We start from the raw sequence: 20,347 nt of genomic DNA on the forward strand, positions 1-20,347 counted from the left end.
TTCTATTTTTTACCAATGACCTGCCACTGGCATTAAACAAAGCATGTGCATCCATGTATGCTGATGATTCAACCATATACACATCAGCAGCCACAGCTAATGAAGTCACTGAAACCCTTAACAAAGAGTTGCAGTCTGCTTTGGAATGGGTGGCCAGTAATAAACTGGTCCTGAACATCTCTTAAACTAAGAGCATTGTATTTTGTACAAATCAGCTGAATCTGGTAATGAATGGTGTGGCTGTTGAACTAAATTACTTGGTGTTACCTTAGATTGTAAACTGTCATGGACAAAACATATTTTTTTATTTTACCTTTATTTAACCAGGTTGGCTAGTTGAGAACAAGTTCTCATTTGCAACTGCGACCTGGCCAAGATAAAGCGTAGCAATTCAACACATACAACAACACAGAGTTACACATGGAATAAACATAACATACAGTCAATAATACAGTAGAACAAAAGAAAACAAAAAGTCTTTATACAGTGAGTGCAAATGAGGTAAGTTAAGGCAATAAATAGGCCATGGTGGCGAAGTAATTACAATATAGCAATTAAACACTGGAATGGTAGATGTGCAGAAGATGAATGTGCAAGTAGAGATACTGGGGTGCAAAGGAGCAAGATAAATAAATCGGTAGGATGGTCAGTTTTACGAGGGTGTGTTTGGCAGAATGAGTGAAGGATGCTTTGTTGCGATATAGGAATCCGATTCTAGATTTGATTTTGGATTGGAGATGCTTCATGTGAGTCTGGAAGGAGAGATTAGTCTAACCAGACACCCAGGTATTTGTAGTTGTCCACATATTCTAAGTCAGAGCCGTCCAGAGTAGTGATGCTGGATGGGCGAGCAGGTGCGGGCAGTGATCGATTGAATAGCATGCAATTAGTTTTACCTGCGTTTAAGAGCAGTATTCCTAACTTCCCTGAAAAGTTGCATATCACGGGGGCTATTCGATGCGAATGCACGATGCCACAGGATGTTTTTGTGCTGGTCAAGGGCAGACCGGTCTGGAGTGAACCAAGGACTATATCTATTCCTAGTTCTACATTTTTTGAGTGGGGCATGCTTATTTAAGATGGTGAGGAAGGCACTTTTAAAGAATAGCCAGGCATCATCTACTGCCGGGATGAGGTCAATGTCATTCCAGGATACCCCGGGCAGGTCGATTAGAAAGGCCTGCTCGCAGAAGTGTTTTAGGGAGCGTTTGACAGTGATGAGGGGTGGTCGTTTGGTCGCAGACCCATTACGGATGCAGGTAATGAGACTGTGATCGCTGATATCTTGGTTGAAAACAGCAGAGGTGTATTTGGAGGGCGAGTTAGTTAGGATGACATCTATGAGGGTGCCCGTGTTTACGGATTTGGGGTTGTACCTGGTAGGTTCATTGATAATTTGTGTGAGATTGAGGGCATCAAGCTTAAATTGTAGGATGGCCGGGGTGTTCAGCATTAGGTCACCTAGTAGCGACCCAGTTTAGGTCACCTAGTAGCACGAACTCAGAAGATAGATGGGGGGCAATCAATTCACATATGGTATCGAGGGCACAGCTGGGGGCAGAGGGAGGTCTATAGCAAGCGGCAACAGTGAGAGACTTGTTTCTGGAAAGGTGAATTTTTAGAAGTAGAAGCTCAAATTGTTTGGGTACAGACTTGGATAGTAATACCTAACTCTGCAGGCTATCTTTGCAGTAGATTGCAACACCGCCCCCTTTGGCAGTTCTATCTTGGCGGAAAATGTTATCGTTAGCAATTTCAGGGTTTTTGGTGGTTTTCCTAAGCCAGGATTCAGACACGGCTAAGACATCCGGGTTGGCAGAGTGTGCTAAAGCAGTGAGTAAAACAAATTTAGGGAGTAGGCTTCTAAAGTTAACGTGCATGAAACCAAGGCTTTTACGGTTACAGAAGTCAACAAATGAGAGTACCTGGGGAGTGGGAGTGGAGCTAGGCACTGCAGGACCTGGATTAACCTCCACATCACCAGAGGAATAGAGGAGAAGTAGGATAAGGGTACGGCTAAAGGCTATACGAACTGGCCGTCTAGTACATTTGGAACAGAGAGTAAAAGGAGCAGGTTTCTGGGCACGATAGCATAGAGTCACGGCATAGTGTACAGACAAAGGTAAGGTAGGATGTGAGTACATTGGAGGTAAACCTAGGCATTGAGTAATGATGAGAGATATAGTCTCTAGAGACATTTAAACCAGGTGATGTCATCGCATATGTAGGAGGTGGAACAAAATGGTTGGTTAAGGCATATTGAGCAGGGCTAGAGGCTCTACAGTGAAATAATACAGTAATCACTAACCAGGACAGTAATGGATGAGGCATATTGATATTAGGGAGAGGCATGCATAGCCAAGTGAACATATGGGTCCAGTGATTGGTTGGGCTGACTGGGGACACGGCGATTCAGACAAGCTAGCAATTAGTAGACCGGGTTAGCAAGCAAACAGTTGGCAGACCGGGGCTAGCAGTTAGCAGACCGGGGCAGGCAAGCTAGCAGTTAGCAGACCGGGGCTAGCAAGTTAGCCTTTGGGGGACGTCGCGATGGGGGTAAGTCTGTTTTTGCCTCTTTGTGCGGTGACATTGATAGACCAGTCGTGGAATTAGTAGGGTTCCAAATGACTCTAGATAGCTAGCAGGCCAGTTAGCAGAATGGGCCTTTAGCGGACATCACGCCTGAGGGGTGTGTTGGAATCCTCGTGCAGATTATGTCGGTATTCCAGTCGTAGAGGATCGGTGGGGTTCGTGCCCCGTACCGGCAGTATAAGGGGTCCGGATATTGTAGCCCAGGAGTGGGCTTCGGTGGTAGCACAGGAGCCCTGGCCAAGCTAGCTTCAGGCTAATTGGTGCTTGCTCCGGGATGGAAACGCTAGCCAGTAGTCACCCGGGATTGCGGTTAGCTAGTTGCGAAGATCCGGATGAAATGTTCAGAGTTTGCGGTAGGAATCCGGGGATATGGGGGGAAAAAATATATAAAATATTAATGGGTCCGTTATGCTCTGGTTTGAGTCACATTGTTCAAACTGGCGAGAGCTTTCCGAGCTAAAGGTTAGCTGGTGACCGCTAGCAATGGTTTGCTGACTGATAGCTGGTAGGTAGTTAGCTGGCTAGCTTCAGTTGAGGGATTTCAGATCCGAAGTAAATAGAAATACTTTTGGAAAAAAAACAGATCCACGCCACATTGGGTGAGGCGGGTTGCAGGAGAGTATTTAGGAGTTGAGGTTTAGAAAAATATTTCTAGAAGAAAAAGATTAAAAAGATATATACAAGGGACACGACAGGACAAAGACGTCTCTGCTATGCCATCTTGGATTCAATTCAATTTACATTCAATGGTTGTAAAGATGGGGAGAGGTCCATCCGTAATAAAGAGATGCTCTGCTTTTTTGACACCACACTCCAAAAAGCAAGTTCTGTAGGCTCTAGTTTTGTCTTATCTTGATTATTGTCCAGTCGTGTGGCCAAGTGCTGCAAGGTAAGACCTAGCGAAGCTGCAGTTGGCCCAGAACAGAGTGGCACATCTTACTCTTCATTGTAATCAGAGGACTAATATAAATACTATGCATGCCAGTCTCTCTTGGCTAAGAGCTGAGGAGAGACTGACTGTATCACTTCTTTTTATAAGAAACATATGTTGAAAATTCCAAATTGTTTGCATAGTCAACTGACATACAGCTCTGACACACACACACTTACCCCAGAAGACATGCCACCAGGGGTCTTTTCACAGTCCCCAAATCCAGAACAAATTCAAGAATGCATACAGTATTATATAGAACCATTATTGCATGGAACTCCCTTCCTTCTCATATTACTCAAATTAACAGCAAACACCTCATGGCACAACGCCTGTCCCCTATTTGACATAGTTTGTGTATGTATTGATATGTAGGCTACTTTTAAATTGATGTAGTTCTGTCCTTGAGCTGTTCTTGTCTAATGATGTTCTGTATTATGCTTCATGTTCTGTGTGGATCCCAGGAAGAGTAGCTGCTGCTTTCGCAACAGCTAATGAGGATCCTAATAAAATACCAAACACCAAAATTGTGCTGAAGTCCACAAGCGAAGGGAATAGGTGAGAGGAGGAGAGTTAGGAGAAGGAATTACAATGAGCAAATATATACATGCTGTTTTTATGTGGTTGCTATGAAAGTGAACTGTGTTTGCGTGTGCTCAGGGGTGTATTCATTCTGCTGATTCTGATGAAATGTTTTTCTTAAACATAAGCAAACGTAACGAAATGGGGATAAACATACCTGAATTTGTCCAATAGAAACTGTAATTTGCAACTGTTGGACTAATGATTACACCCTAGATTAGCTAGATGCAGGCAAGCATGTGCAAGACGGTATTGAATGTGTCACTGTCTGTCACCTTGATTACTCAAAATTCACTCGACCTGTGCACCTACTTTGAAAACGTTCATTCATAGGATAGGATGTAGCAACCTCATGATGGTTATAGGGAACATTTGAGTGTCATGTAGTAGACTAAACCTATCGATGTTTCATTGGGTGAATGGAATATGAATAACAGTCATCCAATATGCTGAAATAGAAATAAGGCCATGCTCATGCATTTTTTTTTTTAATCATCCTCCCTCATCTTAAAAGTCACCGCATTAAACATGTATGGCAATTTAGCTATCTAGCTTGCACATGCTAGCTAATTTGTCCTATTTAGCTAGCTTGCTGTTGCTAGATAATTTGTCCTGGGATATAAACATTGAGTTGTTATTTTTCCTGAAATCCACAAGGTCCTCTACTCAGACAATTAATCCACACATAAAACGGTCAACCGAATAGTTTCTAGTCATCTCTCCTCCTTCCAGGCTTTTTCATCTTTGAACTTACATTGGTGATTGGCATCTAAACTTTCAGAGTATTACCATGATGACCGGCAAAACAGTTCGTCTTTCAATCACCCACGTGGGTATAACCAATGAGGAGATGGCACGTGGGTACCTGCTTCTATAAACCAATGAGGAGATGGGAGAGGCAGGACTTGCAGCGCGATCTGCGTCAGAAATAGGAATGACTTCTCACAAAATGTATCCCACTTTTACAAAGTTTTTCATTCATCATAACCAACAACGGGGCGTTGTGCAATTTTTTTCCAAAGTTAGAGCTGAATTGGAGCAAACCTCAAACACAACTTTTAGAACAACATAATATTATAATAATTGATTCATTTTTTTAAAAAATCTTGGTGCTTTAATTTACTAGTATATGTGTTTCTGGCATTGAGAAATAAGTGTCAATAAGTGTTCTTATTGAACATTTTAAATTGACACTTTGGCAATGAGGCCCTTTATCTGATTCCCCAGAGTCAAATAAACTTGTGGATACCATTTGAATTGTGTCTGTGTCCAGTATGAAGGAAGTTAGAGGTAGTGTTATGGGAATCTATGGGTATCTGCTAGCAAAAACGTTCAGTTTTACCAGTCAGGGAACATATGGGTTCATTTCCACAACCAATGTAAAACCAAAAATATACGTTCCCACAGCTTCCAAGGAACCAAATATGCTAGCTGGGATATAAGCGGGCACTTACCCCTCTCTTCTCCTCCTCTCTCCCCCCTAGATCTCCCCCCGGAGTGGGCCGTTGGAGGGAGGTACCCTGCTCACGGTGCAGGGTAGGAACATGGGGCACAGGGCTGAGGTAGTGGAGGTCTCCATCGGGATGTTCCCATGTACAATCATTCCTGACCAATACACTGTCTCTGTGGAGTAAGTAAATGTCTTATGTTTGATTGATTCATTGATTTAATTGGTTGATGCATTCATTCATTCAGTGTCTTCTTGCACAGGTGTCAGAATTTTTGTAATGATGCTGTTGGGGTAATTTATTAAAGCATAATACAGAACAGTACTTCTCATTTTAAACCATTCCTTTAAAATAAAGGAGACACTTCAAGGACAACCCTATCACCAAGGAGACAGCAGAACCCTGGGTTGACACCTGCACATAGTATTCCATGGCAACACTGTAACTATAGAACTATAGAACTATAGAACCACATCAAAACGTCCATACAGATTTCCAGAATGTTCCTCAGATGGAAATGTTTATCTGGTCCCGCTCCACTGGAGCCAATCACGCTGTAGTAGAATTCAGACCAGTGCTGGGGTGACCCACAAGTCTAACCTGTCACACTACACACTCTCCCAAACACACACACAAATTCCAGGTCACTCCAGACCCAGAGAATCAGATTTCACATCAGGGATGACCTCACCCTGCTTGCTCGTCCCTCATTGGTTCCCTGAGCTGGTTGTTATGACAGCAAAATGTTTCCTCTTCAGAGGTAGTGGTGCTGACAAACCAAAACATGTCAGTTTGTCTTACAGCAGGCGCACACACTGAATAGATGCACGCACACACACACCTGCGTGACCTCACCATGCCCATGGCTGTTGAGACAGGTGTCTGTTCATTTGCTGAGAGGTCAGAGGTCACAGCTGAGTGCCAGAGGGAAGTGTACTGCTCTGGAGAGAGAGAGAGATGAAGTCAGAATGTGTCAATAGTTTCAAGGTAATTAATCATGTAGGCTAAGTAGGGGTAACTAATTCAGTACCCACTCTGGACACATCTGTTAGGGAAAGAGTAGAAGTTCAAGCAGTTCAAGCTGACAACTCTTTTATATCCTTGAGTGTCCTGGTTGGCTCGCCTCTCTCCCTCAACACATACACGCATGCACCAAGCGTGCGCACAAACACACATACCGCCTTCCTCAGGCTCCATTGCTGATTATCCTGGTCCTCCTCACTGGGTAAATATCCAGAGACATTGCTCATAGTAGCCAAAACATCACGCGCTAGATCGCAAAATATTTCCTCCCTGGGCGGTGGAGGAATGTAAAGCGAGGTTCTGTAGTAAAAAAAATATGTATATACTATCATAAAAACTGTAGTGTTTTTGCAGACTGCAGTATACTGTTCTATTTACTGTAGTGTTTTTGCTGAGTATAGTATGGTATACTGTAGTATTTACTGTGGTGTTTTTGCAGACTATAGAATGGTATACTGTAGTATTTACTGTAGTGTTTTTGAGGACTATAGTGTGGTATGCTGTATTATTTACTTACTGTTTTTGGGGACTATAGTGTGGTATGTTGTAGTATTTACTGTAGTGTTTTTGCGGACTATAGTGTGGTATACTGTAGTATTTACTGTAGTGTTTTTGCGGACTATAGTGTGGTATACTGTAGTATTTACTGTAGTGTTTTTGAGGACTATAGTGTGGTATGCTGTATTATTTACTTACTGTTTTTGGGGACATTACTGTAGTTCAGAAAGAAAACACCACGTGGAAATATGTTAATCCATTTATTTAACAATGAATAATGCAAGTCTTGGCGATATAGGCTCTGCTCCTTCAGGGTAGGTCACTGCCCAAGCAAAGCGTCAACACAGAACCTAACAGGTGGAGGCTGGGGTGGTGGTGGGAGCAAGAAGCCAGTACATAGTAGCAGTAACAGCAAGCGACAGCAGGATTATTGAGCAGACCCGGTCAGCTTAAATAGGCCGCCAAATAAGGTAGGCGTGATTGATACTAGTCTCTAATTGATGCCATCTCAGCTGATGCGTCAGCCTGAGGCGGGGCACTCGGGTTTCCTTTCTGAACTGGCTCCGCTTAAATATTTACTAAAGTGATTTGGTTTTATTATTTTTGACATAGAAGTGGAGGGCTTTCATCTTGAGGAAACTTACTGGAGAAATACTAAAAGAACACATTTTCCAAAACTAGGACTGGATTCTGAACGTAGAGTTCAGAGCTTCTGCTCTTTTCTATAACCTGTAAGGAACACAATATATGAACCCTACTTGACCTGTAGGTTTCTCACTTATGGGTGGCACAAATTGGGATATTAGGGAGGGGAATGGGCACGGTTCAGTGTTTTTTTATGTGGATAATACTGTAAGGTTTACTATAGCATTCTACAATATACCACAACATTCTATACTGAGTACTACACATGATCAAGGGATACTACATTGTTTAGTATAGTTTTCTACAGTTTACTACAGAATTCTATAGTTAGTACTGTAGTATTCTATACTACACTTTCAATCAGTTGGCCATTTATAGTTAAAATCTGCAAATGACAACATTTGTCTGCTTTGAAGTTAGACAATAGCCATGTACTCAGTCTTTCTGGCATTAAGCAGTTTCAGGTGGAATAGTTTTTTCTGTTGTCATCAAAAGCCAGTTGCAAATCCTGAAAAGTCTTCCCCATTTCGAGGCACAGGAGTAAACACTTGTGTCGTCAGCATACAGGTGGAGTTTGTGGAGTTTACATTTACATTTCTACCAACATCATTAATCATCCCGGCCAGATGCTGTGACTCATATCCACAGCTATCTATCTACTGTAATAATACAGACTTGGATGGAATTCACTAGAGCTGCTTTTTCGCTCTGTTTCATCTGTGACCTATACTGAGCTAGGTTTCACATTCATTTACCAAAATTATGTATAATTTTCCCTAGAGGGGATCCCATTGCATTGAGATTTGAACTCTCTGACATGGAAATCTGTCCGAAAGCTGTGAATTTGGTTGCAATCAGTTACTTGTTTCAAAACAACAACAAACAACTACTGGGACTTGATCCAGCTCTATGAGCTCCTTGATCCCCTTCAGACCCATCCTTCAGCCCAGCCCTGTTTCTGGTCTTGCCCTGTCTCTGGGGTACCTATCTCATGTGACCCTCAGACGATCAAGCCTCCAGTCAGTCAGCGACTAGACCCCTGATTGGGTTGCCAGGTATTTATGGCCGTTATAGAACCAACCACCTGGCTAAATAAACTGCCCGCACGTGCTGAACAAGAGGAGGGTGAAGGGCTTCGAGCCATGCAGGGTTGGGGTGGGGCGTCATGGTTTCCCCTTTGTTTATTTCTGTGGGGAGTCATTGTATCATAGCCTGGTCCATGATCTGTACCGTATATGTTTTAGCCAGTTCCTCTGACTGAAATATAGCAGGGCCAAAGCACATAGAGATCTGGGATCTGGCCTTGCAGAATGTTTTCTGTTGCTCCATCACTGTATGGATAATCCAACTGCTTCCCTCTGGTCCCAGTACTGTGTGACAATATGAGGCTTAATTAGAGCCATAAGGTTATAAAACAAACATCCAGTCAGCTCGTTAAGCCCCTCTGTGTTTCGCAGCATCTGGCCGGGGGGGCTTTGAAGTCCCCCTCCTCTGGGTTGAGCCAACACTGTACAGTACTTACATAGATATTATTACAAAACCTCTAAAGATCTCTATTATATTGTCTGTGTTTAGCTTTTTTCTAGAAGTTGTGAAACTCATGAAAAATATAAAAATATGTAATCCACAGTTGACACAAAAACATCCTAAAAGGCAATTGCCAAAATACTGTGCTGTTCCAGTAGCGATGATTTTGGTCAGTGTTGGTTCAGATTAAGGGTGTCTGCTGACCTTACAGTTTTGCATTCTATCTACAGGCTGGTGTGTGTTACTGGGCAGGCCGTTGATCCCACAAGTGATTTCGTCAGAATTACTGTGATCCAAAAAGCAATGGGGGTGTCCAAAGAGGTCTTCTCATACTTGGTGAGTGTGTTCCATCCCCTCTCTCTCTCCTGCTCTCTTTCCCCTCTCTCTCTCTCCTTCCACTCTCTGTCTCTCTCTTTCTCTCTCATTGTCTCTCTCTCTCCTTCCTCTCTATGTCTTCCTTCCTCGTTTTTCCTCTCCTTCTCCCTGACCTGCCTTTTCATTTTCTTCTTCCTATTCATTTACAGTATTTCTTTGCTGTAGTCTTTCTCTTTCTCTTGCTGATTAAATCTCTCCATTCTTTCTCCTCCCTCCTCTCTCTCTCTCCCTCTCCCCACTCCCCAGTCCTTGTTCATACTGGGAAAGTGTTCCCAATGTGTCAGTTGAATGTTAACAGATGCGTCTTGATATTCAGGAATGCAAGTGTGTGGGAATCATCAAACGTTCATTAGAACAGCAACTAAGCACTATTGTCATCCAGAACTCGGTGCCAGCAAAAACAAATATGGCGCTTGATGAAATGTCCCCCTCTTTGAATTCATGACCAGCCGAGGCTGACTGCTTCTTCTGCTAATTGACCCTGACCAACACTGTCTCCCTTTGGATTAAGACTACACAGCCTGTGGAAATTCCCATCTAAGCCCTCTGTTTCTTTCTTTTGGTCCCATGTTTCATGAGCTGAAATAAGAAATCCTAGAAATGTTCCATTCACACAAAAACTTGTTTCTCTCAAATGTTGTGCACAATGTGTCCATGTTAGTGAGTATTTCTCCTTTGCCATGATAATCCATCCACCTGACAGGTGTGGCATATCAAGAAGCTGATTTAAACAGCAGGATCATTACACAGGTGCACCTTGTGCTGGGGACAATAAAAGAGCACTTTAAAATGTGCTGTTTTGTCACGCAACACAATGCCACAGATGTCTCAAGTTTTGAGGGAGCGTGCATTTGGCATGCTGACTGCAGGAATGTCCACCAGAGTCGTTGCCAGATAACTGAATGTTAATTTCACTATCATAAGCTGTCTCCAACGTCGTTTTAGAGAATTTTGGCAGTACGTCCAACTGGCCTCACAACCGCTGACACGACGTGTAACCATGCCAGCCCAGGACCTCCACATCCGGCTTATTGTGCTGAGGAGTAATTCTGTCTTTTGTGGGGGAAAACTCATTCTGATTGGCTTCGCAGTGGGTGGGCCTCTGCTGCCAGGTGGTGGACCTATGCCCTCCAAGGCCCACCCATGGCTGCACCTCTGTCTAGTCATGTGAAATCAATAGATTAGGGCCTAATGAATTTATTTCAGTTGAATGATTTCCTGATATGAACTGTAACTCAGTAAAATCTTTGAAATTATTTCATGTTGCGTTTATATTTTTGTTTAGAATACAGTGCCTTCGGAAAGTATTCAGGCATCTTACATTTTTCCACATTGTGTTACTTTACAGCCTTATTATAAAATGGATTAAAAACAAATATACTCAGCAATCTACACACATTACCTCCTAATGACAAAGCGAAAACAGGCTTTTAAAAATGTTAGTAAATTTATTAAAAATAAAAACAGAAATACCTTATTTACATAAGTATTCAGACCCTTTGCTATGATACTCGAAATTGAGCTCAGGTTCATCCTGTTTCCATTGATCATCCTTAAGCAGTTTCTACAACTTGATTGGAGTTCACCTGTGGCAAATTCAATTGATTGGACATGATTTGGAAAAGTACACACCTGTCTATAGAAGGTCCCACAGTTGAAAGCGCATGTCAAAGCAAAAATCAAGCCATGAGGTCGAAGGAATTGTCTGTAGCCTCCAAGACAGGATTGTGTCAAGGCACAGATCTGGGGAAGGGTACCAAAACATTTCTGCAGCATTGAAGGTCCCCAAGAACACAGTGCCTCATCATTCTTAAATGGAAGAAGTTTGGAACCACCAAGACTCTTCCTAGAGCTGGCTGCCCAGCCAAACAGAGACATTGGGGGAGAAGACCTTGGTCAGGGAGGTGACCAAGAACCCAATGGTCACTCTGACAAAGCTCTAGAGTTCCTCTGTGGAGATGGGAGAACCTTCCAGATGGACAACCATCTCTGCAGCACTCCACCAATCAGGCCTTTATGGTTGAGTGGCAAAACGAAAGCCACTCCTCTGTGAAAGGCACATGACAGCCCGCTTGGAGTTTGCCAAAAGGCACCTAAAGACTCTCAGACCATAACAAACAAGATTCTCTGCTCTGATGAAACCAATGTTGAACTCTTTGGCCTGAACTCCAAGCGTCATATCTAGAGGAAATCTGCCACCGTCCCTACAGTGAAGCATGGTGGTGGCAGCATCATGCTGTGGGGATGTTTCTCAGCGGCAACGACTGGGAGACTAGTCAGGATCGAAGCAAAGATGAATGAAGCAAAGTACAGAGAGATCCTTGATGAAAACCTGCTCCAGACCACTCAGGACCTCAGACTGAGGCGAAGGTTCACCTTCCAACAGGACAACGATCCTAAGCACACAGCCAAGACAACGCAGGAGTGGCTTCGGGACAAGTCTCAATGTCCTTGAGTGGCCCAGCCAGAGCCCGGACTTGAACCCGATGGAACATCTCTGGAGAGACCTGAAAATAGCTGTGCAGCAAGAATGAGTATGTAACCTAACAAAGTGTGGATAAAGTCAAAGGGTTCTGCATAGTTTCAGACACTTTTAAAAAGAGGTTCTGCCTTCAGTATGAGTCATGATCCCAGTAAGAAGTAACAGTCTTGGAGATGTGAAAGTATTGAAATGCAAAGCAACAAACACTTTTAGGGGTTCTGAGAAGTCCTTTCTTCCCCTTGCCACTTTCTGGGATGCGGGAAAGAAAGGTAGAGAGGGGAGAAGGTGATTTATGAGGAAAATGGAAAACTGTTCAGATCCAAACGGAGACCGGATGTGTGCCTCCTTTGCACCTCCTTCCTCAAATATCGGGCCGGAAACATCTGCTTTTTTCTTACACACACACGCACACACAATAGACACCCCTGCCCCGTTCACACACACATACACAGGAAGTGGATCATGTCAGTGAGAATGAGAGGTCCTCCCTGGAGGCAAGGCAAGGTTCACAGAGGGGAGAGAGGCTTCAGAAGTCTCCAGAATGCTGATGCTGTAGAACTGTATAGCTGTATAGGGATATTCGTCTTAGCCCCAGGGACCTGTCCTGTGTATGTGTGTTTTATGTGTGTGTGTGTGTTGCTGTACTGCTATATAGCTGGATAGCAAAATATATCCTAGCCCCAGGGATCTGTCATATGTGGCTGAGATGAATGCAAGGCCATAAGGCCTCAGTGCAGAACAAGACTGAACTGCAGGGGTGGGCTACTCAAGTTTAGTTTCCCAGGGCTGCAGTGTCCACAAGTTGTCAAACTTAAAATATGTTATAGTCAGCAACTTATTTAGCTGAGGAAACCAAGCATATGGTGTATATATACTGTAGACATCTACTGTATAGAATATGATTTGAATCACTCAATTACAGTGCCACAATGATGCAACACCAGCAGACTGCTGCCTCGGAGGTGTGGACAGTACATGACAGCATAACAACAACGTAGCCTTATGGCACATGAATACCAACACATATGTCCCATCTCCCTCCCCAGGTCCCCAAGCTGCTATCCATGGAGCCTAGAAAGGGCTCTCGTTCTGGGGGAACCAGGGTTACCATCAAGGGGGAGCACCTGGACACTGGCTCCCAGATCAGAGTCAAGGTCAATGGAACCCAGGAATGCACCATCCTCACGTGAGTCTTGCTGTGGGATTCAGTACATTGTCATCACTGTTGAACTTGCATATGTTGCTGTGCAGAATCTGTAGGCTTTGTGATGCTGAGTGTTATTCTAAAGAAGACAGTCCAGTTGAATTGTTTAGTTATATCATGTGTGAGATATTGTTGTTTTTTCAGCTGATGCATTTGTTGTATTTTCAGAGGCTGTTTTTGTTCTTGGATATATTTTTTTATGGAAGCTCTTAGTGTGTCGTTTTATTATGCTGATTGTGTGGTATTTTTCTGTCCTTGTGCGTCCCTGTGTGTCTGTGTCCGTGTGTGTGTGTGCGCATGAATGTGTGTGTGTTTGCGTGTGTGTGTTCCAGGCTAACTGAAGACACCATTGAGTGCACCATGCCTGCGGCCCTGCACACACACACTGAGGCGGTGTCGGTGTGTGTGGAGTTTGAATACATACCCTGTCAGCGCTCGGAGCTCCTCACCCAGTACATTTACGAGAAGAACCCCAGCATCAGCTACATCAAACCCAGACAGAGCTACCTCAGGTACAAACACACAGTGCGTCACAATGTCAATGTGCTGGGCAGTGGTTTGGCGATCAAACACACTGTTTCTGTTATGCACTATCTCATAAATACAGTAGAAAACTGAACAGTCAGTGTCCTGCATTGTTCCATTGATAAATGTAGCATTCCATAGATTCTATTTATCCAGTGTTCTGTTGACAACAGACTATGACAGCATATAGAAAATAGGATTTCAGTCATTATGATGCTCTTGTAGTTCCATTCTACCACGGACACTCTCTTGGAGAGTTTGACTGGTATCCCACCCAGCCACAGAGATCACATACTGAGTTAATGTCTTCCTGACGTATGCTCTGTAGCTTCTCCACAGGGTTTGCGTGTGCGTGTGCGTGTGTTGGTTTGAAATGACACCGCATGTGTGAGACAGACCCATGAGGGAGGGCATGGTGGGTCGGATTGCCTTGTGTGCCGACTCTGACTGTGTGTGTGTGTTTGCACTGTCTCTGATCCTGTGGTTATGTGCATGTGAGTTTGTGCTCTCCGTCTCTGACCAGAGTGGTTGTTTGGGTGCGTCTCTGTGTTCTATGTTTTTAACCTTGTGTGGTTGTGTTCCAGTGGCGGTCGGACCATCACAGTGACGGGGCAGGGTTTTGACCTGGTTCAGAGCGTCACTATGGAGGTACTAGACATTGGACAGGCGGTAAGTAACAACAGGGAACATCTCAAGTGTGAATAGATAAACTCCTGAAGTAGCTAACATCTTAGAAGCAAAACTTGTAGAATGGACTCCTGCACAGTGTGTACACATCGAGGTTGATGAAGTTTTTTTTTCTCATCCTCCTGGTCCCCCTCTAGGCCTGTAAGGTGCAGCCTCCCTCCATGATTACATGCCCCTCCCCCACCTCTAGCCAATCTCAGCAGGCCACGGTAGAGTTCTTCCTGAATGGAGTCCTCTACACGGGAGATAGCCCTGTCTTTTACGGCCCAGGCCAGGAGGAAGAGGAGGAGCCTCACGGAGGTCACTTCCTGTTGGAGTACGTGGAGGACCCTCAATTCTTCACCGCCAACAAGGAGAAGCTGATCAAACACCACCCTGGGGAGCCACTCACACTCATCATCAACGTATGTGACAGACCAGCGCACTAATGAGTGGGGAGTTTTGTAAGTGACAGTTTAGGCCACCAAATGGGAGAGGATGGAGCAGGATGAGAACTGAAAGGCCCATTGACTAGGGAGATTAGTGCACTTGTTCTAGGAACTGTCCAGTACTGTCAATCTGACTTCATTCTGAAAATAGTCTTTGTATTCATACTTTAAAAAGATAAAAGACTGTGTCGTTCTGAAACCTGGGGTGTGTTGAGTTGAGGCTGGGCTGTTCAGAAAGAATGGGATTACAGTACAGGACATGACCACCACCTTTTAGCAGATAACTCAATCAGACATCTTTGTGTGAGGTCCTGTCTGTATTCTAGCTGACCTAAGCTACTGCCTCATAAACGACTACCTCATATATGAAAGAGGATTGAGGGTCTTAATGCAAACAGTCATAAAAAAAACTGCTGGATCTCCACTGGTGCTGGTGCGATGGGTGCCGCCAGGAAGAGATACAGACAGGGGAAGTTACAGAAATGGGGCTTTGAACATGGTTGGTCTGAGTTCTCTCTTTCTGCCCCTCTCCTCCTCTTTCTCTCCTCTGTACGTACGTGTGTGTAAGGCTGGGGCCCTTAAAGGAATTTCTGCCTCAGCCCTACTTGGGTCATATAGGGGCAAGGGGGTATTCAATGTTGCTTCTTGTTTTCTTTACGAAGGTGGATTCCACTTTGGGTGGACCAGGCTGGATGTTTGTGGGCTTATCCAGGTTCAGAAAATGTTGGATGGAGTAGAACATGTTTGTTTGATGGGGATTGTTGTTTGGTTAGATCCTATATTAAGGACATCTGTTGGAATGTGGGTGGGTTTTGTTTTGCTTTCATCCTGTTTTGGAATTCATTGTTTCATGTATGTGTTTTGTCTGAGTGTGCATGTTTGTGTGCCTGCCTGTGCATAGTGTGTGTGTGTGTGTGTGTGTGTGTGTGTGTGTGTGTGTGTGTGTGTGTGTGTGTGTGTGTGTGTGAGGAAGTGTTTGTTGACAGAGACCCAGGGGGTGGCATCCTGCAGAGGGGACAGGACAGTACATGGTCCTGAGGGTGTAATCACAGAGAGGAAACACACTGGGGATAAACATACAACCTCTCCTCTTCTCCTCACACAGCAGTCTCCACTGGTGGGTGGGTGGGTGTGCGTGTGCATGGAGGGGACCAATACTCCTACAGTGCATTGATGAAGGAGTGGCTGGGGTTTTGATGGACAGTGTCTGTCATGACAGTCAGTGGGTTAGTCAGTTTGGAGAAAGTGTTCTCTCCATGTCTACTGTTTGATTCTTTAAGATGAACTCTCGCCCTGAGTGTGAGGAATGATGTGAGACTGAATGAGTTTGGTACTGGACTGCTCAGTGTGTGTGTTTATGTGTGTGCCTGTGCTTGTGTGTCAGCTGAGCCTATCCAAGACAGACCATGGTGTCCCTAGAGCTCTGACTGACAGACGGCTGTTTTTGTTTGGGTCTGGCACAGAAAGGACCGAGCAATCTGGAACTGGCGCCGGAGGAATACTCAGTAATGATTGGCTCCTATCCCTGTGACATCAGCTTCCATAACGACCAGCTGTTCCACTGCAGCATCAACGGCTCGCTGGGCTCCAGTGAAGGAGAACTGCCTGTCACCGTAAGTACAACTGCATTATATTTTAAGGCTACTACTTTGGACCACTTTACTATCAATGTTTTGAAACAGTGTCCAGTTTGGTTTAACTACCAACTTAACTATGCCTCGATGATTTGGCTGAGAGCAGAGGGACGAGCAGGATGACAGGCCACTCTTGGTCAGGGGATAGGGTGTAACAGTAAACGAATCAAAGAGTAAACCAATCTGATATCTGTTCATCTGTTATCTGCTCATCTTTTGTGTCTGTCCATCTGAATCACACGTGTAGGGGGACACAGGCACGCAAGCATGTGCGTAAGCCTGCATGCAAGCGTCAACACACACACACACACACACACACACACACACACACACACACACACACACACACACACACACACACACACTGGGCTTCAGCTGAAATTACACTTTCTCGGAAGGAACGCTAGAACTTGCCCATAGGGTTTTTGTTTTGTCTAAGAAGTCTCTCTTTATAATAGAAGGGCTCAATCAACTAAACCCTGCTTTGCTCTGATAAAGACCAACCCCCTCTCTTCCTCTCTCTCTCTTTCTCTCTCGTTTTACTCTCTCTTTCCCTAATAAGAGGGCTTATTAGGGAAAATAAGGCCGTTGAGAGCAGTGGATTAGAATGGCCATGTTTGTCAGTCAGTCTGTCTGTCAGTCTATGTCCCTCACAGACAGTCAGTGAGGCGTGAGTCACAAAAAGAGAGAGAGGGAGGAATGGAGTGTAGGAGGGAAAAAACTCTCTCAGGATGTCCATAAATAAACACATGCAATTAGCAGACAAACACAGAGGGCAGGGGTCAAACAAGATGTCAAAACACTAACGGTTGGGCTGCCCTCATCCCTCGTGTGTGTGCATTTGTGTGTGTGTGTGTGTGTGTGTTTAGATATTTGTGTGTGTACCGGTGAATGTGTGTGTGTGTGTGTGTGTGTGTGTTTAGATATTTGTGTGTGTACCGGTGAATGTGTGTGTGTGTGTGTGTGTGTGTGTGTGTGTGTGTGTGTGTGTGTGTGTGTACGCTAGCTGTTTAAAAGGTATGCAAATGCTTAGCTTCTGGGCATTAAAACAACCTTTATGATTTATTCAGTGACTTTTCAGTGGCATACTAGTACCTATTTTTACCTCCCTTTATTCCCTTGGCTCAGAAGTGAAGCTGAGCCTCTGTATGGGGGAGCTGTGTGTGAGGGGTTGTGTGGGCTGCTGTACCCCAAACCAAATATGAACACAGAACAATAGCAGTTCTTTCTTGCTTTGTTTTCATGGTTTGGAGAAAGAATTGGTCATACCAGAGAGAGACCCCGCAGAGAGAGAGACCACTCGTACCCCTCCTCAGTCCAGGAACAGAAGGATATGGGGAATAGGACCTAGAAGCAGACATACAGGATTTTATCAACAAGGTTGCGATAGGGAATTGGGTTGGACAACCAGAAAGCAGAAGTGAAAGTCATCCCTCCAGCCACATCTGTTTACCCTGAACTGGTTGACTAATACCATCACACACATTCCAGTGTGTCATGTTAGCCTGAACGTGTATTTGTCTGATTGTGTGCATTTCTATTCTTCAGAACATATGTTTGCATTTGTATGTTGAAACAGGCCTGCTAAACACCGTTCTCGCCCCTGAATCCTCTCTCCTCTTTCCTCCTATCTCACCCTTTCTTTCACTCTCTCTCCTTTCTTTACTCTTTCTCTCCCTCCCCTCTCTCCCTCCCCTCTCTCCCTCCCCTCCCTCCCCTCCCCTCTCTCCCTCCCCTCTCTCCCTCCCCTCCCCTCTCTCCCTCCACTCTCTCCCTCCCCTCTCTCCCTCCCCTCCCCTCTCTCCCTCCCCTCCCCTCTCTCCCTCCCCTCTCTCCCTCCCCTCTCTCCCTCCCCTCTCTCCCTCTCTAGGTGCAGGTGGGTAACTTCCAGAGGATCATAGCCAAGGTGCAGCTGGGTGGTAGTGAGCTGGCCATTGTGGTGTCCATCGTGGTGTGCTGCGTCCTGCTGCTGCTGTGCACTGTGGGTAAGTGTCTGGGCTGGTGACGTTGCCGGGGATGATGGATGTCTGGGCTGCCTGTCAACGGATGCTCCAGATGTGAGGGAGATAAAAGGATCTCTGGGGTTAGGGTCTCTCTCCCCCAGTCTACACAGCACAAAGACACCACTGTTACCACTGCTCCCAGTGTGTGCGTGTGACGTCTGTGTTTGTGTCTGTGGGTGCGATTGTTTGTACTCACGTAGTTGTATGTCTGTGTGTCTTTTTTAATGTGTTTGTGTGTGTGTGTCTTCGACAAGTGTGTTTTTATTTCTCTCCAGAAGCTGTTTATGTATGGAGCTTTTACAAATGGAGTATGTCCTGATTTATTACAACATGTCAACCTGTGATAACAGGACATGGCTTCAAAGACATCTATTTATTGACTCTTATGTCTCTTTCTGTGTGTTTCTCTCCCACATACTTTTCCCTCATTCCCTTTTGTCCCTCCTTCTTCTCTCTCGCCCTTTTCCTCTCTCACTCCATCTCCCTTGCCTCATCTTTCTCTCTTTCTCTCACTCTCACTCACACACACAGCTCTGGTGGTGTACTGTACTAAGAGCCGGAGGGCGGAGCGCTACTGGCAGAAGACTCTGCTGCAGATGGAGGAGATGGAGTCCCAGATCAGAGAGGAGATCCGCAAAGGTTCAGAACCACACACACACACTTGCACTCTCTTGTACTGGCTGGAGTTTCTGTGTGATTGGTAATGCTACCAGCAGGTCTCCCTACACTCAGATTGTTATTAAAGCTCCATTGAAGTCTCATCATTTTCTCTGATGTTCCTGGGCCAAGGCTACATGTGGGAAAACAGAAAACATGGACCTTCACTTAGGGATAGGGCTTTTATGTGTGTGCGCTTACGTATGTGTGTGTCTGTGCAGATATGTGGTGGCAGCAGTTGAAAGATGTGTGCATAGTTCGCGTGACTCATAAAACACAGACTGAGTAGTGATCACACACACACACACACACACACACACACACACACACACACACACACACACACACACACACACACACACACACACACACACACAAAAACATGGTGGTCACACACTGCTTCAGATGTGTCTACTCTGTAGGGGCAAAGTGATAGGAGTATGAGAGGGGAGAGGAGAGAGGAGAGGAGAGGAGGGGGGTCACTGTGGGCCAGTTTGAAGGCCACAGAATGTCTGAGCGACCAGATTCATAGGACAGATAGATAACGTTGGATAAATAAAGAGAGAGAAATGGAGAGGGGGAGAGGAAGAAGTAGGGGCAGGAGTCAGGGACATGTTTCTGTGAGGAGAAGTGTGGGAGGAGGATGAGGGAAAGAAGAGGAGGGTAGGTGTTTTAGAGGACACATAGATGTGTGGGTGAGAGTGTCAGGGGCGGGGGACAGGTTTGGGAAGGGAGTAAAGAGATTGGCATATTGCAGGGACAATTTAGTTAAGTCAGTTAAGAACTAATTCTTATTTACAATGACAGCCTACTGGGGAACAGTGGGTTAACTGCCTTGTTCAGGGGCAGAGCGACAGATTTTTACCTCGTCAACTCAGGGATTTGATCCAGCAACCTTTCTGTTACTGGCCCAACGCTCTAACCACTAGGCTACCTGCCGCCCTAAAATCAGATCACACGTGTCAAACTCATTCCACAGAGGGCCGAGTGTCTTTCGTGTGCTTGATTAATGAATTAAGGTCACTAATTATTAATGAACTCCCCACACCTGGTTGTCTAGGGCTTAATTAAAAAGAAAAAACAAAAACCTTCAGATACTAGACCCT

The 20,347-nt window shown here is 44.9% G+C and overlaps 1 protein-coding gene across 1 annotated transcript in view; it reads left to right on the plus strand.

The window, feature by feature from the left end:
• Positions 1-20,347, plus strand: part of LOC115166341 (plexin-D1) — a 106,643-nt gene that overhangs the window by 65,151 nt on the left and 21,145 nt on the right. Inside the window, exons 13-21 of the mRNA XM_029720251.1 lie at positions 5,590-5,735; positions 9,477-9,582; positions 13,150-13,289; positions 13,640-13,819; positions 14,417-14,501; positions 14,657-14,923; positions 16,411-16,560; positions 18,452-18,566; positions 19,116-19,223. Coding sequence (XP_029576111.1) covers positions 5,590-5,735; positions 9,477-9,582; positions 13,150-13,289; positions 13,640-13,819; positions 14,417-14,501; positions 14,657-14,923; positions 16,411-16,560; positions 18,452-18,566; positions 19,116-19,223 — 1,297 coding nt within the window. The remainder of the gene's footprint in view (positions 1-5,589; positions 5,736-9,476; positions 9,583-13,149; positions 13,290-13,639; positions 13,820-14,416; positions 14,502-14,656; positions 14,924-16,410; positions 16,561-18,451; positions 18,567-19,115; positions 19,224-20,347) is intronic.

The sequence above is a fragment of the Salmo trutta genome, chromosome 28 (assembly GCF_901001165.1).
Source record: "Salmo trutta chromosome 28, fSalTru1.1, whole genome shotgun sequence".
Classification (NCBI taxonomy): domain Eukaryota; kingdom Metazoa; phylum Chordata; class Actinopteri; order Salmoniformes; family Salmonidae; genus Salmo; species Salmo trutta.